This window comes from Tursiops truncatus, chromosome 2, assembly GCF_011762595.2.
Source record: "Tursiops truncatus isolate mTurTru1 chromosome 2, mTurTru1.mat.Y, whole genome shotgun sequence".
NCBI lineage: Eukaryota > Metazoa > Chordata > Mammalia > Artiodactyla > Delphinidae > Tursiops > Tursiops truncatus.
Window position 1 is genome coordinate 36,700,746 of NC_047035.1, and position 27,157 is coordinate 36,727,902.

General features: G+C 44.7%; 1 protein-coding gene across 2 annotated transcripts in view; it reads right to left on the minus strand.

Moving 5' to 3' along the window:
* FNTB (farnesyltransferase, CAAX box, subunit beta) overlaps positions 1-27,157 on the minus strand; it is an 85,358-nt gene that overhangs the window by 55,502 nt on the left and 2,699 nt on the right. For both annotated transcript variants that reach the window (XM_033851051.2, XM_019922560.3), the window contains exon 2: positions 7,944-8,008. In XM_033851051.2, coding sequence (XP_033706942.1) covers positions 7,944-8,008 — 65 coding nt within the window. The remainder of the gene's footprint in view (positions 1-7,943; positions 8,009-27,157) is intronic.

Genomic DNA, 27,157 nt, shown 5'->3' on the forward strand with positions numbered 1-27,157 from the left:
AGTGTATTCAGGTGCGGATGTCAGTCACATCGCTGGAAACACATGTGAGACTCTGGAGAGGGATCCAGGTGACACAGACGAACTGGGAATCATTTATCTGCAAGCAGGTGACAGGTGAAGCTGCAGGAGTAGAGGACAGAGCAGAGAGAAAAGTTTGAAGGCAGAACTGAGGGAAGACCCATCTTTAAGGGCTTGGAGGACCAGGAGCCAGAGGAGAGAAGTAAAGAGCAGTACACAAGCAGAGGAAGGACAAAGGCAGTGTCGCCTCACAGGCAGAGCAGGAGGAGAGAATTTCACGGAGGTTTTTTTTTTTTTTTTTTTTTTGCGGTACGCGTGCCTCTCATTGTTGTGGCCTCTCCCGTTGCGGAGCACAGGCTCCGGACGCGCAGGCTCAGTGGCCATGGCTCACGGGGCCAGCCGCTCCGCGGCATGTGGGATCCTCCGGGACCGGGGCACGAACCCGTGTCCACTGCATTGGCAGGTGGACTCCCAACCACTGTGCCACCAGGGAAGCCCTCACGGAGGTTTTTAACAGCGGCAAACAGTGCAGTAAGAGTGAGGAAAAAGAGGACAAACTACAAAGTGGCTGGTGACCTTCAAGAGAGTCAGGGAGTGAGGAGAGCAGATTCCAGATCATAAAGAAGAGATGGCCAGACTCAATTTCTCTTTCAAGGAGGTCCAGGGGTCAGGGCTCAGGGAGCACAGCCACAGGTGGGCTTTAAGCACTGGAGGTGTATTCAGGTGAGGGCATCAGGAGGAGAGGTGAGTCTGAAAATAATGAATGAGTCTACATTCTCAGAACAGAAACAATGGGAGAGTGTGAAATTAGACAAACAGAGGACTCTCAAGTGGGGAAGAGGGAAACCAAGGAAACGTGGGACGGCCTCAGTTTTCTCAGGAATTAGGAGGCAAGACCTGGGAGAGTGTGCGTTGGCCATAATGGGGAATATGTTAGGAAATCTACACAAGATGAATGAAGGATGAAGGCCCAGCTGAAGCTGAGGAGTATAAACTTTTGATGAAGCCATTCAGAAGGCACTGTTGTATGATTTTTTTTCTTGGCAATCTTGCTAGGACCCTTTAGCAGAAGCAGCGACAGGGGTACTGTGGTTAGGGCTCGTAAGACAGGAAGAGCAGAAAGGTAGAGGTGTGAGGGAGCAGAGTGAGATCAGCAGACAGCTGACGAGAGCACACCGCGCGGCCTGGCCCTGGCTGGGCAGGCTGAGTGTGGCCAGCATAGGTGTGATGGACGAGAAAAACCAGGAGGGCGCAGGAGACCGTTAACAGGGCAGGCAGGGACCCACTCAAGAAGTGAGAGGAGGCTGAGAAACCCAATCCAGGTGAGGGCAAGCACAGAATTTGGAGGCAGAACTCCTGACTTCTAACTATGAAAGGATCAGGTCACAGAGGGGTTTCTACAGGTCAGTTCTTTCCAGTCTGAAAAACAGTCAGAGGAATTTGAATAGGCCAAATACCCTGGGATGCTAGGCCACAGAGGAGAGAAGGGAAAATACTCTGTTCCAATAACGAGAACACTTTCCACCTCATTTAAAATGTCGGGCAAGACAGCATTAAAGGTTTCTTGCGAATAAAATTTTGTGATCCTAAGTGTAATGCTGGGGAAGGGGACCAGGTACTGACTGGAATTCCCTGTTGGGTCTGCCTGCCTACTGCATACCCTATAACCCCGTGAAGGGAGCGCGCATCTAGCTTCAGCACCTGGGCCCAGCACAGAGCAGGCTCTCAACGTTTACTGTCTGAATGAACGAGAGAAAGAATAGAGGAATGGTAGCGTCAGTTTCTGACTAGCCCAAAGAGACTCCTCCCTGGGTACGTGTCCTGTCAATTAAAAAGAATGACAAACCTCAAAGGGAAAGTTAAAATGCGAGCAAGCAGAGAGGACAAGGAGGGGTTGGTTAGATCGCAGATGGCATCCACTCTGGCTCAGGGGTGCTTCCCATCAGTCTCTCGTGTGGTCACACATGCCACACTGCAGGAGACCTGTCAGCCAGGGGTTAAACTTCCCTGGAGGACTCGGTATTTCTAGAGAGCTGAATTAAGCCACAAACAAATCCTTCCCCTTACTGTGGGGAAAAGGAAAAACCAACCCTGGAGAATGAACCCTTTCCCTTGTCTTCTCACTCCTCTCATTTGACAAGGGGCTTGTCCGTCCTAGGAAATGAAAGACCTCAGAGGCAAAGGCTTTTCTATGTGTAGGGAGGAAGAGACTCTGCTACTCCTCAGGGTCCTGAAGTGACAAGAAGCTACCTGAAGCCTCACCTGACCAGAAACATCTAACTGAAAGAAGCTTCAGGCACCTTTTCTGCAGCTCTGAGTTGGTCCCTAGAGGTGGGACCTGAGGCAGCCCAAAGGGGGCTCCCCAATAGCTCTCCTCCCACCCCGAACCTCACTCACAGATAGCCAAGCCCTGGGAGTCCTGCTAAGAGGGAACTAGTGAATTCCTTTAGCTGGTTTCATCTGAAGACCAACTTTGGCCACAAGCAGGGGAAGAGAAATTTCTTTCAGTGGCTTTTTCCACAAGGGAAACTGTCCTTTCACTTTCATCAACTTAATCATAAACACACGTACACATGCATACAAGCACACACACAAAAATGCTAATATGTAAATGTTATTCTAAAATCTCGGGAAATGTTTCTTTGTTTATCTAGAGCTTCAAGGGCCACAATGCTGCTTGAATTTTAACTTCTTCTTTGAGGTTTATGATTCTTTTAAGTTGAAGGGACATATATCCAGTTTCTTTTGGTCAGCCAGAGACTGTACTAAGAGCCTTACTGTTATGGACTAAATTGTGTCTCCCCCCATCCCCAAATTTCATATGTTGAAGCCCTAACCCCCAGTGTGACTGCATTTGAAGATAGGACCTTTAAAGAGGTATTTAAGGTTAAATGGGACCTGGTGATCCTATAAAAAGAGTAAGTGACACTGGGGAGGAGTCCACACAGAGAAAGGGCCATGTGAACACACAGTGAGAAGGCGGTCTCTGCAAGCTAAGGAGAGAGACCTCAGGAGAAACCAACCCTGCCAGCACCCTGATCTTGGAATTCCAGCCTCCCAAACTGTGAGAAAACAAATTTCTGTTGTTTAAGCCACCCCATCAGTGGTATTTGATTATAGCAGCCCTAGCAAACTAATACTCTTACCATTCTTTTAGTCTAAAGTCACCTCTAGATCTAAAACTCTTTTCTGTGTAGGGCGTTAGAAAAGAAAAGCTAGAGCTCTTTCCCTTTCCTTTCTGAATAATTCAGCCCCAAAGCTATTCAATCAGGTGGAGCAGAACAAGCCAGGCTCTGCCAGGAGTGGGGTGGCAGGGCACGCCACAGGGCACGCCGCAGGGCACGCTGCAGTGCTCAACTGGCTGAGGAGGGCATCTGTGTGGCTGCGGAGAGAGGGGTGGGAGATTGGGACACACAGGAATGACCAAATAAATGCATATATTTAGGATACTGGCAGCCTGGTTCCACTGCTGGAGAAGTATCTTAGAAATACTTGTGTACCGTGCAGTACAGTCCCATGCCCTCACCAAGCTCCAGTCACACTGCCTTGGGTGCACTCTGCTCTTTTCAGTCTCAGAGCTGTAGCTCATGTTTTCCCTCTGCCTGGAAAAGTCCCACCACCTCCTAAACTGGCCAATTCCTACTCACCCCCCAGGTCTCAGCCTAAGAGTCACTTTCTCTGAGAGGCCTCTGCTACGACTTAATGTCTACATCCCTCCAAAACTCTTATGTTGAAATCCTAATCCCCAGTGTGATGGTATTAGGAGGTGGGGACCTCTCTGCATGGTGATTAGGTGGTCAGGGTAGAGTTCTCATGAAGGGATTAGTGCTCTTATAAAAGGGACCCCAGAGAGCTTCTTCCACCAGGTGAGAAAACAGTGAGAAGATGCCATCTATGAACCAGAGGTACGGGTCCTCGCCAGACACCAGATCTGCTGGTGCCTTGATCTTGGACTTCCCAGGCTCCAGAACTGTGAGAAATAAACGTTAAGTCACCCAATCTACAGGAAGTTGCTACAGCAGCCCAAATAGACTGAGACACCTTCCCTAATTTACATCCAACCTAATTTACACCCTCCCTGTTACTCTCTCTCGGAGCGCCACGTTCCCTTCTTAAGACAGTTACCTCCGGGCTTCCCTGGTGGCGCAGTGGTTGAGAATCCGCCTGCCAATGCAGAGGACACGGGTTTGAGCCCTGGTCCGGGAAGATCCCACATGCCGCAGAGCAACTAAGCCCATGCGCCACAACTACTGAGCCTGAGCTCTAGAGCCCGCGAGCCACAACTACTGAAGCCCGCGCACCTAGAGCCCGTGTTCCACAACAGAAGTCACCGCAGTGAGAAGCCCGTGCACTGCAACGAAGAGTAGCCCCCGCTCGCGGCAACTAGGGAGAAGCAACGAAGACCCAACGCAGCCAAAAATAAATAAAAGAAATTTATATTAAAAAAAAAAGAGAGACAGTCACCCCCTTGGTAACTATGTTCTTTGAATTCACTGGTTTAATAACTACCTTCCCCATGAGACTGAGAGCCCAGCAGGAGCAGGACCTGGGTCAGCCTTGCTCACCCTGTTCCCAGAGCCCAGCAGTGCCTGAGCCCCTAGATACCGTTGCCAAATGGGTGAAGGAATGAATGACTTTAAATGAACACAGCAAACTGAATGACAGCAAACACACTCCCTCCCCCTAAACGTGGACCATCCCTGAGACTCATGCCTTTGTTTGTGACAGATGAGAGATCAGGGAATCAGTCCATTGTTGGCTGCTGGGAGGGCTTTAAACCCACTAAAGCCAGGGGCTTCTCCAGTCAAAAAGTAAGCCTCTGGCACATAAGCAGTAAGTCACTTGAGAGAGGGTGGGAGGGAAGATGAACTTACTTGTATGAACCTTGGAAAGAACAACAGTGTGAAGGACCATATCTTTCAACTGCTCAGGATTTGGAAAATGCTAAAGTATCATCACATAGCGAAATGGCAGAAAACATGGAAGCTGAGCAGGTGCCCGTATGAAAACTGCTTTGAGAGCTTAACTCAGAGCATTCTGGCTTCAGAGCAACTGCCAACACTTAACCTTTAGTGCTCTATTAGCATTATCAATATTTCCCCCTTACAAGGAGCACCAGGCTACTTTTTCCCAAGAAAAAAACAATTTGTTTGTTTGTTTTTTGGCCACGCTGCACAGCTTGAGGGATCTCAGTTCCCAGACCAGGAACTGAACCTGGGTTACGGCAGCGAAAGCCCAGAATCCTAACCACTAGGTCACCAGGGAACTCCCCGACAATTTAAAAATTTCATGTGAGTGTGTGTGTGTGTGTGTGTGTGGTTTATGCATTTCAGGTGTCTTACTAAAGCTAATATAATACATGGAAAAGGGGAAATTCATAAGCATGTGAAACTGTGAGAATGACTAACCACGGGGAAAGAAAAATTAACTTTTATGGGAAAGCAGGATACGGATAAACAGAACTGTTCAAAGCATGGTCCAAAAGCTCCTTGGGAGGGACCCCCTCACTCCAGGAGAGAATGCATGTTTCACAGTCTGAGAGTGAGGAAGATCATTTCTGGGATGAGGAATAAACTGTAGAATGTAACAACATTCAGCTTCAGCCTTGAACTTCAGCCCAATCTTCTATTTGGCAGTGGCTCTGAAAGGCTGAATAGATGGATGCCTCGCTCAGCACCATTGCTGGCATCCCCGGACCTGGGCGTGGTCAGTGATCCTGGGAGTGTGTGTGATTCTGCCACATCGGATCAGCAGCATGACCTCAGAAACACAGACGAGCCATGTCACCTAGATTAATTGCTCTAGCTGAATATTCACTTCAGCTAACAAGGAAGTTTCGTTCCTGCAATACAATACTAGACTTTTAAAATTTGACTACTAAAATATTAAATATTGTAATTGTGATAGTAATTTAAAATGCTGATAAATTTTCATATTTATTCTTAAACCCCAGAAGTTCATTCTATGGTGAAGATGTTTGGCTCCAGCCTCATGTTGATAAGTTGATTTACATTCTCAGCCATCTGGCCACAGTGTGTAATATCTCTAATATTAATTAGCAGGCCGTGACATAAGATGCTAATTAGCATCCTTTAAAACACTCATTTTCATAGGCAACAATGACAAAATGGGAAATGTCAGATTCCTGACATAAACCCAGAGCCCTGGTATATTCTATTTCCACAAAGGATACAAACCCAACAGAAACATTTTTGTTTTCCACCCACACCTGACCTAAGACCTATGAATCAGGGGATTTTACTCCTTTACTGTCCTCTACCACCACTCCCAAAACACAGCTTCTTCCCAGATTGTAACCTCCTATTCTCCGTCCCATCTCAGTAAGAATAAAAGGAAAGTCCAAGGGCTCTATTCTGATGGTGGGTGAAAAAGGAATGTCAAATGATCAAAGGTCCCTTTGGAAATACAGAGGATATGTGTCCACAGAGCTGGTGACAGGGCACAGTGACTCAGAGCACAATCAGGTGAGTCATCGTGATGCAACTCTAACCACAAACCCCTCCTGAAGCCACCATGCCCCTCACCATCACCAAGTCCTACCACCTCTGGGGAAACAGCCTGTACTGGGCAGAGAGCTCCTTCTCCCCGAGCTGTTTACACAAATGGTGTCGTTTGCTAAGCTCCAACTGTGGCTCACGACAAAAGCAATAATTCATTGATTGAGGTCTGGGCTACGAGTTAAAGTAGAAATTTAGGTTAGCAGTTTGGAAGAAGACTCCTCTGGTTAGTTGATGCTTTCCTTTTCTGCTCTAGGGAAGAAAGATGAAGAGAACTCTTCCACCTGTCTTTCCATTTTTCCAACTGTTTTCTGCCTTGGCTAATCAGAATATTTTAACTAAATTTCTTCTCATGGAAATAAGGGCAAAATGGAATGGTGGCAAAAAAAGACACCAAGTTAACTCAGGCTAGAAATATTTGTAATGGTCCAGTAAGCAGAAGTACCCAGAGACTGACTTGCCAGGAGTTAGTGTGTTAGGAGGCCTCAGGAAATTGGGAGACATGATAAAGGAGGTCAGGCTGGACCTCAGACCCTTCAGCTTCCCATCCAGAGAGAATCAGCCAGCGGCCCAACTAGACTACGTCCAGAGACTGTCAAGGAAAAGTGCTATAACATTAAGATAAAACAATGACCAAACACAATTTGGACTACTGATCAGGAAAGATAACACAGGACAGTTTCAGAGAAACAATCTGTGATTAGAAGAGAAATGCTAATAAATGAAATAACCTTATGAAATTCTAGTGTGATACATTACAAAATTGGGGGAAAAAAGAGAAAATGAAGGTTCAAATTAATAAGTTTCTGCTTATAATCCTCCTTTTGGAATTTCTGACATCAAAGAGCTCAGAAGGCTTCAACTTACTAAGCACCAAGGAAAACAAAAGGCATTTTATTTCTCACTTGAAATGTCGCCCTTGGGAATCTGCTGCACAATCACCAGTAAAGGCCAGGCTGGGAGAAGCTCAAACTTCTCACATTTTCCCAGTCAAGTCATAATATACATCAAAGGAATCCATCCTTTGCCATCCCCCTGGACTCTACATCTGTTTCAAAGTGTTATATGAAAAGCTTGAGAGTTCTGAACATCAGCACAGCAGGTCAGAACTAAGCTTCAAGATCATGAACTTCCTCTCTCCACCTTCAGAGCTCAGAGTTCAGGCCCTGAGGGCATCCCCATGTAACAGCTGATGGCTCAGTTCAAGTGAGCAGCTCCTCTAGACAGTATTCTAATAGTGGTAGGAGCTGGGGTCAGGAGCACCTCCAGGGAGCCACAAGGTCAGGGAACACCAGCCTCACAGCAGACTCACCCCCTGAGGTTGGACAAGCTCAAGGAGGAAAGAAGAAAGGCTCCCATGGGAGATGGTATTTCCCGGATCCCCTCAAACACTTAACCACAGCTTACCTTGGTACAAGGTGGTTGAACTTGTAAGAACTGAAGACCTCTTGGATCTTTTCTTCTACTTTTGCCTGGTAAGGATGCAGGAGATGGGAGAGAGAAAACAAATACAGATGAGACCTTTATCCACTTTATGTTCCTACTGCCACAAATGCCTACCAGCTAGAGTTCCTTGGTGCGACTTTGTACCTCACAGCATAACAAGACTGCATTCAGGGGCTCTGCAGGATGACAGGCTTGGGACAAGGACAGAGAGGGAAAGAATGCCCTGTACCACATTAGCATCACAACCGACTTCTCCAGAAAACTAATCCATGGTATCCAAACTAATGGCGATTCTGGAGTTTGGCACCCTGGCACCAGTTACTCAGGGAGCAGGTGAAGATGGACCCCTTTTGCTTGAAAGACCTGTTCTTGCCTGCTCTATGAAGTTGTTTAGGTGTTCGTTAACCGGCCATTCTCAAATATGCAATTAATTTCTGCCAAGGGTCCTACTTCTTATTGTCAGATTTAATGGTTTAAATATAGATTGAACAGTATTAAAATCCCCAAAGGGATTTACAAGAACATCAATCATGGAAACACCAAAGAAATAGCACACCTGGTCATTGGACCTGTGTCACACACCAGACTCCACAGTCCCATAAAACAAAGGATCTCGGAAAGTCAGGTCACAAAAGGAATGAGATGACCTGTCTCCTCTGAAGATCACACCATGATGTGGTCAGACAGCACAGATTCTGTAAGGAAAGGGTACGGCAGTGCAGGAGGGGGCTGGTCAACAGGATACAGGGTTTCACCTTCACGGCCATCCCTGCTTTGTGGTGAGGCAAGTCCTTGCTGAGATTTCAAGATATATAATAATGTCCTCTCTGGGAAATATCAAAAATGCATTATTTGTTTCTGAAACACCTGAGTTAGAGCTTCCAGTTCCTTTTTTTTTTTTTTTTTTGCGGTACGCGGGCCTCTCACTGCTGTGGCCTCTCCTGTTGCGGAGCACAGGCTCCGGACGTGCAGGCTCAGCGGCCATGGCTCACGGGCCCAGCCGCTCCGCGGCATGTGGGATCTTCCCGGACCGGGGCACGAACCCCTGTCCCCTGCATCGGCAGGCGGACTCTCAACCACTGCACCACCAGGGAAGCCCAAGCTTCCAGTCCCTTTGACAAGCTTCAAAAAATCACGATGAGGGGAGCAGTGATGTGAGTCAGCTAAAATGGCAGTCCATCTAAAATTCATTTATATTTGGTTTTAGGATATGCTTTGGTATTTGCCTTTGAACATGAGTTTCAGGGATTACCTGGCCAAGAATTTATAATACTTCAAAAAACAGACTGAAGTCACTGTGAGAATTCGACTCAGAAGAAGTAAGAAAGTTCTCCCAGACCCCTCACGATGCTTTCTCCATGCCAGACACTGATGTGGGACTAATACAAAGCACCAGCCTAAATGAAACACAGACTGCATTTTTCAGTCGTGCCTTCCTTGTCTATACGTTGAAAGGGATTAAAAAAAAAAAAAAATACGAGAAACATATGTCAGGAAGATCATGAAATAAAAATATTTGCCTACCAGGTTTGGACACACAGTTTTTCTGGGCAGGAGCGTGCTGTTTCCCCCTTTGCCTGCCAAAGCAGTAAAGCTATTCTTTCTACTTCACCCGAAACTCTATCTCCAAGATTCGATTCAGCCCCAGTGCACAGAGGTCGAGTTTTCGGCATCACTAGGAGTGGAACCGCTGGATCATTATGATAACTTTATGTTTAATCATTTGAGGAACTGCCAGACTGTTTTCCAGAGCAGTTGTACCATTTTATATTCCCATCAGCAGTATATGAGAGCTCCAATTTCTTCACATCCTCAGCAACACATTATTATCTATGTTTCTGATCATAGCCATCCTAGTGTGTGTCAAGTAGTATTTCACTAGTTGTTTTTTTTTAAATAAATTTATTTTATTTTTGGCTGCATTGGGTCTTCGTTGCTGCGTGTGGGCTTCTCCCTAGTTGCAGCGAGCGGGGGCTACTCTTCATTATGGTGCATGGGCTTCTCACTGTGGTGGCTTCTCTTGTTGTGGAACACGGGCTCTAGGCATGCGGGCTTCAGTAGTTGCAGCACGTGGGCTCAGTAGTTGTGGCTCGCGGGCTCCAGAGTGCAGGCTCAGTAGTTGTGGCACACGGGTTTAGCTGCTCCGTAGCATGTGGGATTTTCCCAGACCACGGCTCGAACCTGTGTCCCCTGCATTGGCAGGTGGATTCTTAACCACTGAGCCACCAGGGAAGCCCTCACTATAGTTTTGATTGCCTTTCCCTGATGACTAATGATGTTGAGCATCTTTTTACAGGCTTATTGGCCATTTGTAGATATTCTTCGGAGAAATGTCTATTCAGGTCTTTGTTCATTTTTTAAAGTGGGTTGTCTTCTTACTAATGAACTGTAATAAGTCCTTATATATTCTATCAATAGATACAAGTTCCTTGTCATATTCCCATTCTGTGGGTTGTCTCTAGGAACTAGTGTATTTTTTAATAAAAAAAGATCACTTCAGAGCACAAAGTATGATTTTTAGAGTACAACTTTTAAAATAATACTAGCAATGAGCCTGTATTTTTTTTGACAAATAGTAATGGATTAATATAGAAATTTAAAACTAGTCATCTGAGGATAAGAAAATGAAAGTCATCCCCAAAATATAACATCCTTTTTTGCCTCTCCTTCTCCACACACAGTCTGCTAGTGTGATATAAATCGTAGTAATTTTGTCACTGGGAAGATGTAAGCATTCTTTGAATGTTCTGATTTGCATAGTGGAAGGAAAGGAAGAAAGCTAGTTGTATACAAAAGAGTTAACACAGCAGGCCTGAGACTACTATCCTTAGAAAGGCCTACTTGAAAGGTAGACCCTGGCTGGAGTCTGGGAGCCTGGATCTCGGGAGGGCTCTCACCATTCCCAGAACTGATAAGACAGGCTCACTGAGCCTAAACTGTGTAAACAACGTGGTTTATGGTGAACAGCTATCTTCCTTCTGGGAGTCTGGAATTACGCTAGAAATAGGTTGCCTATGTGACCAGCCCCAGTAAAAGCCATGAGCACCCAGTCTCTAATGAGTTTCCCTGGTAGCTCTGCATGTGTGGTCACAGTTCAATGCTGGAGAAATTAAACACGTCCCCTGTGACTCCACTGGGAGAGAACTCCTGGAAGCTTGTGCCTCGTTTCCTGCAGACTTCAGCCCACGAGCCTTTTCCCTTGGCTGATTTTGTTCCGTAGCCTGTTGTTGTAATAAATCATAACCATGAGGACAGCTATATGCTGAGTTCTCTGAATCTTTGTGTAAGCAGATAAGGTAGAGGGTCCCCGGAGAAAGAAAACCAGTCATGGCTTTCTTGACATAGGAGAGGCCATTTTGGCCTAAGCCATTCTGGGATCTAAGCCTGGCCACAATGCTTGCCCTTTAATAGGTCTTAGAAATCAATGATCTTAAGAGAAGAAAGAATGCAGACGCTGACTGTAATCAGGCAAGAGAAATAACAATAGCGAAGATAATATATTAGTTATAAAGACTCCCAGTTCTCTTTCAATGGTAAAGAGTAGCCTGATGTACTGGAACCTAAGGGCTGATGATGTTGACCTTTTCTGAACTTCTGACTTCAATCAGCTAAAGCTTGGACTCTGTTGACCACCCAAGCCCCATCATGAATATGCATGTGCCCTTAGCTTAAAACTTCCCCAATTTTGCTGTTGGGAGAGACACTGCTTTGGGAAAGAGCCCCAGTGTTCTCCTTACTTGCTGCAAGGAATAAATCCTTCCTTCTCCCGATCTTTGGCTCCGTTGTGTCTTTTGGCTCAACACCCACCAAGAGGCAAACCAGTTTTCAGGTAACACTAGTAGTGAATCAGTGAACCTAGGAGTGGTCTTGGGGACCTCCAAAACATGAGGAGAATTAAAAATTTAGCCTTTGGGACAGAATTAAGAGAAGCAGTCACAACAATTGCATAATGTCTATGAAGCAAGATCTATAGTTAAATTCCTTTTTAAAATTTTATCGAAATTCTCACTTTAAATATAGGAGAACTGGGGGTAACTATTAAAAAACAAAGTTACCTAAGTCATGAAGAACTCTAACACTACACAGCTCTCAAATCAGAATTAGGAAGGGAGGAAGGGAGGGAGGGAGGGAGGGAGGGAGGGAGGAAGGAAGGAAGGAAGGAAGGAAGGAAGGAGGGATTGGCTTCAACATAGGGATGCTAAGGCATGTCTGCTTTCCCTGGCCTTTCATTTTATCTTGAATTTCCATGTTTCCTTTCCATCCCAAAGGAAGGGACCCTTCTGTTTTAGTTAATTTCTCTTTTCTGCATGACAGCTCCCACAGGCAAGGCAGCTATCAACTGAGTACTATACAAAGGGTTATTAACAGCCCTACAATAGCAGATAATTTTCTCTTGCATAAACAGCAAAAAGCCCATAGGTTCATTTCCCTTGAGCACAAAGCACACAGTTTGTGACCATGTTAATGAAAGTGATATGGCTCTCTTGGGAGGAGGATGACATCCTAAAGCATCTGTTCGGTTTCAGGAACATTGCTACATGAAATGTTATAAGAAATGCCATCAGGACTAGTCACCAAAAAATTCAGTCCCAAGGGATTAGCTCTTCAAAAATTTTAAACAGCCTGAAATAAAGGAACCTTGATTGGCTCCTGATTCAAAACACACACCAAAAAGATATAAAAAGAATCTTGAGACAATTGGGGAAATTTAAAAATAAATTGGAGGGAATTCCCTGGTGGTGCAGTGGTTAGGACTCCGTGCTTTCACTGCCGAGGGCCAGAATTCAATCCCTGGTCAGGGAACTAAGATATCACAAGCCACATGGCTTGGCCAAAAACAAAACAAAACAAAAAAATAAAACATAAAAAATAAATTGGATATTAGATGATATTAGACAATTACTTTTAATTTTCTTAGGTGTGATATTATTGCCCTGATGTAGAAGAACATTATTCTTAAGAGACGCATGCTTTATTATTTAGGGGTAAAGTGTCATAATATCTTCATCTTACTTTCAAAGATTCGGGGAAAAAAAAACAGTCATATACATATATACACGTGTGTACATACACACACATATAAACATACACACACACACCCCCAAAGGAAAAGTTGTGTCCATCACTGTGAAACAGGAGGGAAGGGGGCAGGGCACTACCCATGAAAGAATGACATAGCCCGAGGACATGACATAAACTGATTAGAACCAAATGGGTCCAAGATGGCAGACAAGTCAACTTCCACGAGACCTTGAGTCTCAGTATACACTCGCTGTAACACATCAGGAAGCTAAATGACACACCCACAGGCACCAAGACAGTTCTAAGACTGACCATAAGGATCAAAAAGTGGGCGGTGGGGCTTCCCTGGTGGCACAGTGGTTGAGAATCTGCCTGCTAATGCAGGGGACACGGGTTCGAGCCCTGGTCTGGGAGGATCCCACATGCCGCGGAGCAACTTGTCCCGTGAGCCACAACTACTGAGCCTGCGTGTCTGGAGCCTGTGCTCCGCAATAAGAGAGGCCGCGATAGTGAGAGGCCCGCGCACCGCGATGAAGAGTGGCCCCCGTTTGCCACAACTAGAGAAAGCCCTCGCACAGAAAAGAAGATGCAACACAGCAAAAATAAATTAATTAATAAACTCCTACCCCCAACATCTTCTTTTTAAAAAAAAAAAAAAGTGGGCGGTGGCCCAATTCCTGGAAATCCCCGCCCCTTCCCAAAATAGCTGAAATACTCCTGCCACTCATTAGCCTATGAAATTACCCAACCCTATAAAAACTGACAACCCCTTACCCTGGTGCCTTTCTCACCTTCTGAGATGGTCCACACTCTGTCTGTGGAGTGTGTTTCTCTCTAAATAAATCTACTTCTTTTTTAAAAAAAATAAATTTATTTATTTATTTATTATGTTTTGGCTGCGTTGGGTCTTTGTTGCTGTGCCCAGGGCTTTCTCTAGTTGTGGTAAGCAGGGGGCTACTCTTTGTTGCGGTGTGCAGGCTTCTCATTGCGGTAGCTTCTCTTTGTCGCGGAGCACAGGCTCTAGGCACGCGGGCTACAGTAGTTGTGGCACATGGGCTCTGTAGCTGTGGCTCGCGGGCCCTAGAGTGCAGGCTCAGTAGTTGTGGCACACAGGCTTAGTTGCTCCATGGCATATGGGATCTTCCCGGACCAGGGATTGAACCTGTGTCTCCTACATTGGCAGGTGGATCTTCAACCACTGCACCACCAGGGAAGTCCCTAAATCCACTTCTTACCTATCACTTTGTCTCTCACTGAATTCTTTCTGCGATGAGACATCAAGAACCTGAGCTTCATTAAGTCCTAAAACCAGGTGTGTGATCTCAGTTGGAAGAACCCTGGTTCTTCCTAATTCTGATTTGTGTGAACCCTGGTTTTGGCCAGGTTCAAGTCCCAGCCTCGTGGGTTCAAGTCCCAGTCAGGTTTTTGGCTGGGTTCGAGTCCCGCCACATGGGTTCAAGGCCCAATCTGAGGTGCATGGTTTCAGCTGGCAACCACGAAGGGATGGTGATAAGGTAAGAATGTTGAGAGTTAGGTTTTGGTCCTAAAGAGGCCCTTGTGATGCTGCGAGCCAGTATACTGGGGAGGACGCTCTGCCAGTGTCTGCTCATTTTTGACCGGAAGGTCAATCCTGTTGCTTGTGCACATGCAACAGCAGATCCAGGACAGAATTGTTAATCTCTATACTCATCTCCCTGACTCTGAGGTTTTTCTCCTACATTCTTGGATTCTTGTTCGTTCCTACTCCATTTCTTTCTTTCTTCCATTAACCCCAGAAAACCTGTGTGACCACCAAGGTGTACTTTTTATTGCTTTTACTCCCCTCCCTCTGACCCTTACAAGTGCTGACCCTTTTTTTTTTTTTTTTTGCCGTACGCGGGCCTCTCACTGTTGTGGCCTCTCCCACTGCGGAGCACAGGCTCCGGATGCGCAGGCTCAGCGGCCATGGCCCACGAGCCCAGCCGCTCCATGGCATGTGGGATCTTCCCGGATCGGGGCACGAACCCGTGTCCCCTGCATCGGCAGGCGGACTCCCAACCACTGCGCCACCAGGGAAGCCCCATAAATGCTGACCCTTTATTCCCAACTTATAGCTAGACCAACTCCCACTCATTATCAACACCATTGGGGATGTCTTCTATGCTGTTTCTTTGTGACAACTTTTTGGGCACTAACACCTGGTTGGGAGACTACCCTGGAAGGGACAGCATCTAAAGTCATAAGTACAAATCTTCACCAAATTGCACGGTGGATTTTACTTAAGAGTGGAGTTTTGGACAGCTCAGGAGCTTGTCTAAAATGGGTCAGGCTGCATTAATCCCAACCAATACCCCTCTGGGCCATATACTCTGGGATTGGGAAAGATTTGGACAACAGGAATTAAATGGAAAAAACTTAGTAGGTTATGTAATCAGGTTTGGCCGCAATATGAGTTAGGAAATTTAAAATTGAGTGAAGTACCCTGTGTTCAAATTTCCATGGCCTTGTATCTAGGCAATGGAACCCAAAAGGAATTTAAGGCATGTGTAGCTTGGAGGGATAACTCTAGGAAGTACACTGAGTACATTTTAACTGACCCACCCTACAGGGCCATGGATCCCGAAGGAACGTGGTTCCCTTCTCCCCCGAGGTACAGGCCCTTTTGGCTACGCATTTCATAGCCCAGTCTGACCCAGACATCAGGAGCAAAATTCAGAAAACAACTGCTGGTCCTCAGACTCTGATGAACAATTTGTTCCAATTGGCTTATTTGGTTTTCGGTTAATAGGGATATGGTCGAAAAGGCTGAACGCACCCAGAGAAATATGCAAAAGGCCCAGATGACGGCAGTGGCTTTGTCCACTCAGAGACCACCAAAGGGGAAGTTGGCTTTTCTGGGCCAACCTGGCCCTGGCAGACCACAGGGTCCATGGGTAGCCATACAAGGCCAGTGTACCCTGTGTGGATACAACGGACTGGAGGGAGGATTGTGATCAATGTGCCCTTTGCAAACAGCCAGGGCATTGGAAGAGGGAATGCCCCATACGCCAGAGAGCGACGGGGGCCCCTCAGTCATTGATGGTTTTGCAATCAGAAGACTGAAGGGGCCCAAGGCCGAAAGTGGCTCTGCCTAGAGATACCATCTACATAACTAATGTAGAGCCTTGGGTGGTCACTGATGTCGTGGGCCACAAGACAGGATTTCTTAACGACACTGGTGCAACCTTGGTCTTAACCCAAAGGATTGGAAACCTTAGCAGTCATAAGGAATACATAATGGAGCTGTTAGGGAAGAGACAGGGGCACACCTTCCTGGAACCCCTTTTGTGCAAGATCAATGGCCAGCTGTTTTTACATTCCTTCCTGTTTGTGCCTGACTGTCCCTTCCCTTTAATGGGAAGAGATTTATTAACTAAGTTAGGGGCCACTCTGTTTCTTGAGGGGCAAGGGAACCACCCTCATCACCAAATGGTTCTAACAAAAAGCAACAAGGAACAGATAATCTGAAGCTAAAATAGAAGGCTTAGTAGACCCTGGAATGTGGACTATTGAGGTTCTGGGCTTGGCCAAAGGTATCCAGCCAGTGGTTATTAAGTAAAAAGGGTTATATATCGTCTAAATATAAGGTACAAATTTCTTAAACCTAGGGAAGATCCTCAAAAATGTTTGTAAATAGATTACCAAAACAGGAGGCCACTGGTCTGACTAAACTAACCATAGCTGATATTTAGAGCCTGATAGGAATTTTGGAAGAGGCCTTCTCCCCTAAGCTAAATAAGGAAAAGTAAAACTTTCCAACCTAAATGAATGGGTATGTCAGTCCTTCAATATCATTGAGGTAACCACCCAATTCTCTGAGAAAGAAAACAAGACTGCCCTTGTTTTACAAATGTAGTCTTTACAGGACCAGAGGTGTGGCTCCAAAAATAATCCAAAGCCCACCAATCCTTTCACCACTCCCCAGACCTTCCCTATTTATTTTAAGAGACTTGTAAGTGTTAAACAAAGGGGAAACAGTCATCCTAGGAGGAACTTGCCAGTATCTTTGAGATGCAAATGTCCTATCTGGTCTTCTCAGGAACCCTTATCTCTGCCATCTTTTTAAACGCAAATTTTAAAAAAGAGGGTAAAGTAATTTAGAACTTGACTTGTCAAGGATAAATAGAAATCCTAAGTGTCTTTTCTGTAAACACTAGTAAAAAGGGTTTAACCATCGATGTAAGGTGACCTTGATTTGTTCCATCTGCCAGAAGCCCAATTTGAATCCAACCCCTTGTAACTGATAGGTTTTATGTTGTATCTGACTCAGGACTGAAATTTTGGAATGGGAACTATGAGGCCTCTGTGTTTGTTTGTGTGTTCATATGTATCTATATGTGTGTTGTGGGCGTGTGATATTGCCAAAAATGAATTCGTAAAAGAGCTCTACTTAACTGGCTAAAAAAAAAAATTAAGTGTTTATATAAATACTCAGAAATAGAAAATAATCTGGCCAGAATGCATTTCAGGTTCACGTCATCTGAAAAATATTCAGTACTAAACTGATATCTGGTATTGAAGGTGGCTTAAGCTTGTTGGTTTGATTAACACAGACCTGTTAGAGTCATCAATGATCAATGTCAAGTATAATCCTTCTGTTGTACCTAGGTTTATTAGAGGTCAAATAAGACCTTTTTCTGTTACAACTTTGTCAACAAGTAACTCAATGTGAAAAAAACTTTTAAGAAAAGTAAGATATGTGTTTTTAGTAAAAGAAGGTGTGAAGAATGAAGAATACTGAAAAGAGTTATACATGATCAGGATTTTCTAAGACTGGATTAAATTTAGTTGGGTAAATGGATTTTGCTGGGAATGGGCTGGGACAAGACTGGATTTGGTATGTTTCTTTGCCTTTTAAGTGATCTGTATTTGTTTTTGAGATCTCCTGTAACTTTAGTTAGGGAATAAGTATTGTCTCACAGTGACCTATGATCTTATTTGACCAAGTGTTTTGAAACTTTTTGACAAGCTTCCCAAATGTCAAATTTTAATTGTTTCTTTTGATTTCCAGCTAACTTTGGGGTAGAGGGCCCCTGAGGTATCTCAGAGAGAAATATTTAACTAGGATTATTTCGTATGTTAAGTTAAATGTAATCATTCGTAACTCTGGCTATTATAACCACATTTCTTTATCGATTACACTGTTACCAGATGTTTAACCATGCCTTTTGTCATTTACTGACATTTTTGTACTCTGATGCTGTTACAAAAAGTGCTTCATCATCAAGGAGATTCACAGAAAGGCCTTGGAAGCAGTTACAACAGTTCCACACCAAGATGATGGCTATGCGAGGACTCCAGCCCATACTGACTTAGAACAAGGAGCTGTATTGCCCCCTGGGGCCCCTAGATCAGGCATCCAGAGATTTTTACTCCCTGACAGGCAGGGTGAAGCAGTTACAGAAGACGGACCATCGCCCTTCTGCTTCCCATAAGAATATGGGATAGGGGCTTCCCTGGTGGTGCAGTGGTTGAGAGTCCGCCTGCCGATGCAGGGGACACAGGTTCGTGCCCCGGTCCAGGAGGATCCCACATGCCACGGAGCGGCTGGGCCCGTAAGCCATGGCCGCTGAGCCTGCGCGTCCAGAGCCTGTGCTCCGCGATAGGAGAGGCCACAACAGTGAGAGGCCCACGTACCGCAAAAAAAAAAAAAAAAAAAAAATAGGAATACGGGATAAAATCTCTGAGGGGGGAATGAAACAGGAGGGAAGGGGGCAAGGCACTACCCATGAAAGAATGACATAGCCGGAGGACATGACATAAACTGATTAGAACCAAATGGGTCCAAGATGGCAGACAAGTCAACTTCCATTAGACCTTGAGTCTCAGTATACACTCATTGTAACACATCAGGAAGCTAAATGACACACCCACAGGCACCAAGACAGTTCTAAGACTGACCATAAGGATCAAAAAGTGGGCGGGGGCTTCCCTGGTGGTGCAGTGGTTAAGAATCCGCCTGCCAATGCAGGGGGCATGGGTTTGAGCCCTGGTCCGGGAAGATCCCACATGCCGCGGAGCAACTAGGCCCGTGCGCCACAACTACTGAGCCTGTGCGTCACAGCTACTGAGCCTGTGAGCCGCAACTACTGAAGCCCGTGCGCCTAGAGCCTGTGCTCCACAACAAGAGAAGCCACCGCAATGAGAAGCCCAAGCACCACAATGAAGAGTAGCCCCGCTGCACGAAGATAACGCAGCCAACTATAAATAAATTGTTTTAAAAATTAGAAATCCCCGCCCCTTCCCCAAATAGCTGGAATACCCCTCCCACTCATCAGCCTATGAAATTACCCACCCCTATAAAAACTGACAACCCCTTACCCTGGTGCCACTCTGGCCTTCTGAGATGGCCCACCCTCTGTGGAGTGTGGTTCTCTCTAAATAAATCCACTTCTTATCTATCACTTTCTCTCTCACTGAATTCTTTCTGCGATGAGACATCAAGAACCTGAGCTTCATTAAGTTCTGAAACCAGGTGTCTGATCTCAGTTGGAAGACTGTGGGTTTTGGCCAGGTTCAAGTCCCAGCCTCGTGGGCTGAAGTCCCAAACCGAGTTTTGGCTGGGTTTGAGTCCCAATCTGAGTTGCATGGTTTCAACTGGGTTATCTCCACCTTTGTCCTTTTTTTTTGTGGCGGGGGGGGTGCCAAGCTGCACGGCATGTGAGATCTTAGTTCCCCCGACCAGGGATGGAACCCATGTCCCCTGTGGTGGAAGCAAGAAGTCTTTAACCACTGGACCGCCAGGGAAGTCCCTCTACTTTTGTCCTTGACAAGACTATCTCACAATTCTGTAGAGGTAGAATTTGCAGAAAACTGATAGTAATGCAAACAATTTCTGTCCACAGAAATACAAATTGTATCTAGTAAAATGGAAGTACTTGTAAATGCAAGTATAATGAATATTGCCCAGTTTCGCATCCATTTGCAAATCTACTTCAGCATCCCTATCTGACTTCAAAGGTGGTATGTTGAGTTCCTGTCTGAACTAGTTGTAATATCTTACTGGGTCCATGAGTCAAATAAAATCTTGGACATGTGTTCATTTTATATTTGTGTGAGTCGTGATTTTATCTTCTTTTAAAATTTATCCTTGAACAGTTTATATGGCGGGGGGGGGATTAGGTGGAGGACAAACAGATACTGTCAATTTTTCTGTATATTTGACATTTTTTGTAATAAAAAGTTAGAGGAACCAAGATTCCATCACAACTTTATCTAGGTATAAGAAAGATTTTTGAAAAGTCAAATACATCTGCACACACACACACCAGTACTTTATATGTATAGTAGCTAAATAAAGGTTTAAACCAATTAGAGAGTGTTTCTGTCAATTTAAAAGCAAAATACTCTACAGTGTGACACCGGCAGAGACTTTCCTTGACCAAACTTTAGTCAGGCTCCTCTGAATCCTCCTCCCAACTAGGCCTTGACTTTTTTTTTTTTTTTTTTTTTTGTGGTACGTGGGCCTCTCACTGTTGTGGCCTCTCCCACTGCGGAGCACAGGCTCCGGACGCGCAGGCTCAGCAGCCATGGCTCACGGGCCCAGCCGCTCCGCGGCATGTGGGATCTTCCCAGACCGGGGCACGAACCCGTGTCCCCCGCATCGGCAGGCGGACTCTCAACCACTGCTAGGCCTTGACTTTTATACTTCTGTGTCCATCATCGTATCACCTATTTTTAGCAAGAATCCTGCTAAGTTGGTTTAGCCAGAATCCCCCATCCCCACTATCTGATCAGGTTCCTCATCTTCCACCATCCCCCAGTGATGTCTGACCAACTTGGCCTGCCTTCACAAGGAATCCTTTTAAGTCAGTTTAGCTAGATTCCCCACCTACCTTTGATGATTCCTCTTACTAATACACCATCCACCAATCCCCCCACCTTGCTCCTTGGCTATAAATTCCCACCTTTCCTTGTTGTTTTCAGACTTGAGCCCCATCTCTCTCCCCTACTGCAAAACCCCATCATAGCGGTCCTCCTTGAACAAAGTCTTCCTTTAGCAAGTGTCATGAATAATTTTTTCTTTAACAATACCTCTCCACACCCACCAGCAGAATGACTAAAGTTGAAAAGAGGGAAAACACCAAATGTTGGCAAGGATGTAGAGGAACCAGAGCCCTCACACATTGCTGATGAGAGTGTAACGTGTCTGATCACTCTGGAAAAGGTCAGCAGTTTCGTTTAAAACTAAACATACACCTACCCTGTGATCCAACGATTCCACCTGTAGGTTTTTACCCATGAAAACACATGATCATAAAAAGACTTCTACGAGAATGTTTATAGCAGCATTATTCATTATATCCAAAATCTGGCAACAGCTCAGTTGTCCATCAATAGGAGAATGGATTAAAAAACCAGCAACAGCAACCATTAGATCAAGTAGCTCAGAGGCAGTTTACCTGCAACCAAGCTGATCTTGTTAAGTATGTAAACTCTCAGGTCATAGACGTATAGAATCAGAAACTACTGGGATGGGGCCCACCCAGAGGATTCTTTTTAACAAGTCCTCCAGAGGATTCTGATGCATGCTGATGTTTGATAGATCAAAGGTTTTTTTTTTTAGTAGTGGTAACAGTCACTGGATTTCAGCTCAGAGGCTGATGCTTGAGTTTGACGTCAAATAGGACTTTCTTTTTTTTTTTTTTTTTCTGGTACACGGGCCTCTCACTGTTGTGGCCTCTCCCGTTGCGGAGCACAGGCTCCGGACACGCAGGCTCAGCGGCCATGGCTCACGGGCCCAGCCGCTCCGCGGCATGTGGGATCTTCCCGGACCGGGGCACGAACCCGTGTGCCCTGCATCGGCAGGCGGACTCTCAACCACTGCGCCACCAGGGAAGCCCAGGACTTTCTTAACTTATTGCTGTTTTTTTTTTTTAACCTGCTCACCACACTTTTCTTCTTCTTAATTAGCAAAGGATAAACGAAGGTGAGAAGGTAAAACATTCCTCTGAACAAATATCCTAATACTTTGAGTACAAAATTCAGAGGGAAGTCAGAGTTGACCTAGTCTCCTTAACCAGCTGGCAATCCTCTCTATCAAGGCTGAGATCCCTTATGAACCATGGGTTCTCAACCCTGGCTGCATATTAGAATTACCTGAGGAGCTTAAAAAATACTGATGCCTGGGTCCCACCCTCAAAGGTTCTGTTTTAATTGGTCTAGGGTACAACCCGGGGTGGTGGGCAAGACCAAAAGCTCCCCAGGTGATTCTAATGGTCAGCCAGGTTTGAGACCCACTGCCCTCACTGCCAATTCCCTTAAAAAAAAAAAAAACCTTGTTTTAACATCAGGTGTTCCAGAAGTAACGAAGGAAAACTAAGTTTAAATCATAAACCAAAATGAACACTAGAAAAAAGTTCCCAATGGCCTACAGATCCACAGGCTATGTTATCAGCAGTAACCTGCCTCATTCAAAGGACAGGTGCTTATCATCACTGTGCTATAATAGTCAACAATCCTCCTCTAACAGCATGTTTCATTAAAGAATTCCTAAAAGCCCATGCATATATGAAAACTTGGTTTAAGGCAGAGATGGGAAAATCTAATATCAAAGGAAAAAACATGGACAGTAAGTGTTGCTAGTGTAAAAATTACTTCCTATCTCTGATCCTAAAAATAATAAATAAATTCCAGGTTGATTAAATTTGAACATGAAAAACTTGAGTCAAGTCATTAAAACAGCAATATAGGAGAATATCTTTATATTCTTGGGATAAAGATTTCTTCAAAAAGCCCAAACTATAAGGAAAAAGACAAAGAAGAACATAAATATAAGCAAGGTTAAAGGCAAACAAGAGCCTAGGGGAAGATATTTGGAACATATGTAAAAGATACTATTTTTCCCAAATTAAGACCGCTGACCACCAACAATAGCAAGTCTTAGAGAGGATGTGGACAAACTAGATCTCCAGTACACCACTAACTAGTGCTTAAATTACTAGAGTCACTATGGAGGGCAACATGGCAGCAGGTAATAACACTGAAAAGGCACAGACCCTACAACCCAGCAATTCTAACTCTCCAGTAGAGACATACCTAGAAAACCCTTGCTTGCCCTCCCAAGCTCTTTATAACATAACTTAGTCCTAACAGTACATCTCTCACTTTTCCAGTCATGAGGCACTCGATCACTTAGGATATGGCGAAAGGGGAACACAAGAGTTCAGAGGTAAGTCTATTAGTTTGTCAGAAGTTTACCCCTGCTTCTGACGGGGCACAGGCTAGGTGTTGCTACATACAGAATGGTTTTATGTTTGCCGAAGTAAGATTATACATATTGAGGAGTCCTAGAATATGCCATCCCAAAATATTCCTCGTTGGCATATGGATTATTTTGAGCTAAAGGCCATTGATAACCAGGAGGTGAAGGAAAAGCTCTAAAAACAGGGCATTAAGTTTCCTTTTGTAAAGATGTCTCCCTCTCCACACCAGGAGGTGGAGGACTCCAAACAACTCTTATCTATGGAGAAGGCACGGACTTGAATCTGAATAACAAACCTTACTAAACAACTCTTGTTTACCATACTTTTCCTGGACTTAGGGGAAACATAAATTGTCTCCCCAACCCAGAAGCCCCAAACCCTTTTCTTTGTTTTAGCCTAAAATGGCATATAAACTCAAGTTCTAACTACCCCTTTGGGTGACTCATCGATAGGTGCTCCCATGTATACACAACAATGCACATGTTAATAAATTTCTGTTTATTTTTCTCTTGTTAATCTGTCTTTGGTCAGTCTAATTTACAGGGCCCCAGCTAGAGAACCTCAGCCGGGTAGAGGAAAAGGTTTTTTCCTCCCCTACTATATATTTATGTGGAAGTATATGCACATGTATCTTTATATAATATAAACTAATAAATATATATTTGTGTGTGTGTATAGTCTGTGTACATGCCATAAACTAGTATGTATATTACTTTGTGGTTTTCAACGATGGAGGGATTATGTGAGAATCTAGGGGTCAGAGATGAAGTGACTGCACCCACGTCCCCAAGACTTAGGTGCCATGGCAACATAGATGCAGATCTAACCATCTGCCTGCATTCTTGACAGCTCTGTTTAAAACATAGCTCCTGGAATTCTTCTAGAAATCCAATCGGAAGCACAGAATAATATCCATTCATAGCTGAGTGGTAAAAAACAACAAATGCATTTAGAATTTTCTCTTTCACAGCTTCTATCTAAAGCAAATCTCGTGATGCACCAACTTTCGTACCATAGACCTTCCCTTCTCCCTACATCTCCCCCTCTCTCCCAGAGGAGGACCCTTCCAGAAAGCAGATTTGCTGCCTGAGACTCATGCTAATGCTGAAGATGTGGTAAAAGAATCATTAATAGATTAACTATAAGAAAAGGATTCTTCCTAAAAAAAAATTATCCCTCAGAAAAAACAAGTCACCTTATAAGAAATCCTTACAAAGTTAACTCTTGCTGTGGGGAGTTCTTTCAATTCCTTATTTTGAATACAAAGTACGAGTTGGGGTTGACACATCATCCTGAAACAACCTCAGTCAAGGTCTGGTGTTGGCTGCCTACAGAAGTCAGCTGATGGTATCAATGAAAGGAGACAAATTAAACACAGATTTAATTCCTGAGGATATGAACTCACACTTGCACGTGCAAACTGCCACTGTAAACCCTTTTAAAGATCACTTTAAAAGTTAATAAAGTGTTTAAGTTGCGATGATCAAAGATATGCACCAACTGGACACACTGTAAAAGAATTAGAATTGTAATTTGTGATAAAATATTCAATATCTTCCCCATATTTAAAAGGGATGTATCTCAAAAAACTGAAAGTGTGGTCTGCAAAATCATATTCACTGATCCAAAGTACAGCTCCAGTGATGATAAAAACACAAAGGTCAAAGATGGATGTGAAGAGTTTGAAGACAAATATTCTATGAATTTATGAGGAGGAGAAAGAACAATATTTCTAAACTAGTGTGATTTTATAAAGTATGCGATTTTAAACAGGCACAGGTACCTAAATTTAAAATGCAAATCGTGTAAACAAGCCTTTGGTTCGTTTACCTACATACCTAATAGTATGTGTATTCTCGAGTTGACCAAAAAACACTTTAGGGGACTTTTTAATAGGGAAAATGGGGAAATTTTGATATTTGCACTTTCTAATAGTTGGGCAACATGGTATATGCTGAATTTCAATAAGATAAAATTGATTCACATAGCTAGCCTACTGACCACTTAACAAGCAGAGCTCTGGTCCCATCTATCAGAAACATAAAAATCTAGTTAGTGTGACTATATTTAGGGACTTGCTCCACCTCTGTTTAATAATCTTTCAGATACTAGAACTTGAAACAAGTCAACAGCAGGAGCTCGGGATTCATTTCTGGATCCCTAATGTTCCCTCCTTCAGGATCTGCAGTGGTGCAATGCCCGTCACTTGCAGCCAGCTCTTTAGCCTGGCTCTCCATCCTGTCCCCACCCGCCACCAGCACTCACTCGTCATCAGGTCAGCCCCACCCATGCAGCTGACCTAATTCCCTACCACAGCCAACCTGGTCTTTCCCTCGTAACGGCTCCTCCCACTGGCATGGCTGCCGCCCTAACTCCATCCTTTACAGCCTAAGCCGAGTCCCACATCCTCCATGAAGTTGTCCTGACCGCCTCACCCCACAACAGATCGGCTTCCACTCCCTGAAATCCTCATGCAATGCAGTTATAATTTAGCACTTCATTACATGCTCTGCTGAGTCATTCTGTGATTGCTTCCGGCATATTCTTCTTTTTTTTTTTCCCCCCTCTAAGAGAAAAGAATTTTGACTGAGACAAATAATTATTCTAGATTCCCCCCAGAGTTGACTGGCACTTGACTGAATGTCGTATAATGACATCATGCCATTTCAAATGGAGAATGTTTCTGCCCCTGTTCAAGGGCAGTCTAAAGGGAAAACAAAAGTAGTACCTTCAGTAACAACTGTTGTTGGCAAACCTGCTACCTCTGAGATTGTACCGGTATTACCCTACCGGCCTGAATCACAGAGCATTTGCAATGGGGTGACTGCAGGTGGCACAAAAAAGGAAGACAATCGCTAATAATACAACCACATCTTGCTTTCTGGAGTCATAAAAGGTTCTCCGAGCATCAAATTCATCAGCTTGTCAAGAAATAAAACAGCCTGTCACAACAGAGACCTTCAAAAGATACCCAGAATCTCACCACTGCTCATTACGTCTACTACCACAGCCCTGAGCGAAGCTGCCATCACGTGTCACCTGCAGTACTGCAACAGCCACTAACTGGTTTCCCTGCACCCACGCTGGCCTCCTCACAATCTACTCTCAACAGCGACCTAAATGAGCCTGCTGAAATGCTCAACAGATTGTGTCAAAACCCTTCAATCATAGATCAGTCTGACTCCTGGTAGGAAACAGATGGCACATTCAAAGTGGGTGATTTGAGGAGAGTTCATATCATAACACAGGGGCTAGCAACACAAGGGTACTTCATCCCCTTCTAGACCCGAAATGTGAAGAGAAGGGGTAGAGAGGGAGACAGAGAGCTCCACGGAGAAGGCACCTAATTGGAGATGTGACCTTAAGTCTAGAGACACTCCCGCCCACACAATCCTGCGGGAAGGGAATATATACGCCAATCTCATCCTTCTCCCTCACTCTCATCCCCTATCAATACTCCCCATGGCCAAATGCAAACAGAAGGCAGAAAGCAAGGTTGCCTGTCAGTGCAGGTCCACCTCCTGGGGCACATCTACAGAGCAGGGTAGAAAAGGGTAGAGTGAATCTGGGGAGGTAAATGGAAGCTATTCAGCCTAATGGCTTCCCATCTCAATCAGTGTATCTGAAATTACGAGATCCAACCTTATCTCCTGTTCTGTTTGCTAACCTCTCTACTCAGTAGCTCTCCACTCACCAGGCACACCCTGCCTCAGGTCCTTTGTACTTGCTGCCTTCTCTGCCCAGAATGCTTTTCCCCCAGATACACACATGGCTTGTCCCCTCACCTACTTCAGCTCTCAGCTAAAACGTTACATCAGCAGAGGTTTCCTTTACCACCTTATATAAAAACCTCCCTTGCTCCTATCCCACCCATGCCTGGCACATCTATCTCCCTTATCTTGCTGTATTTTTCTCCACAGCACTTCTCTC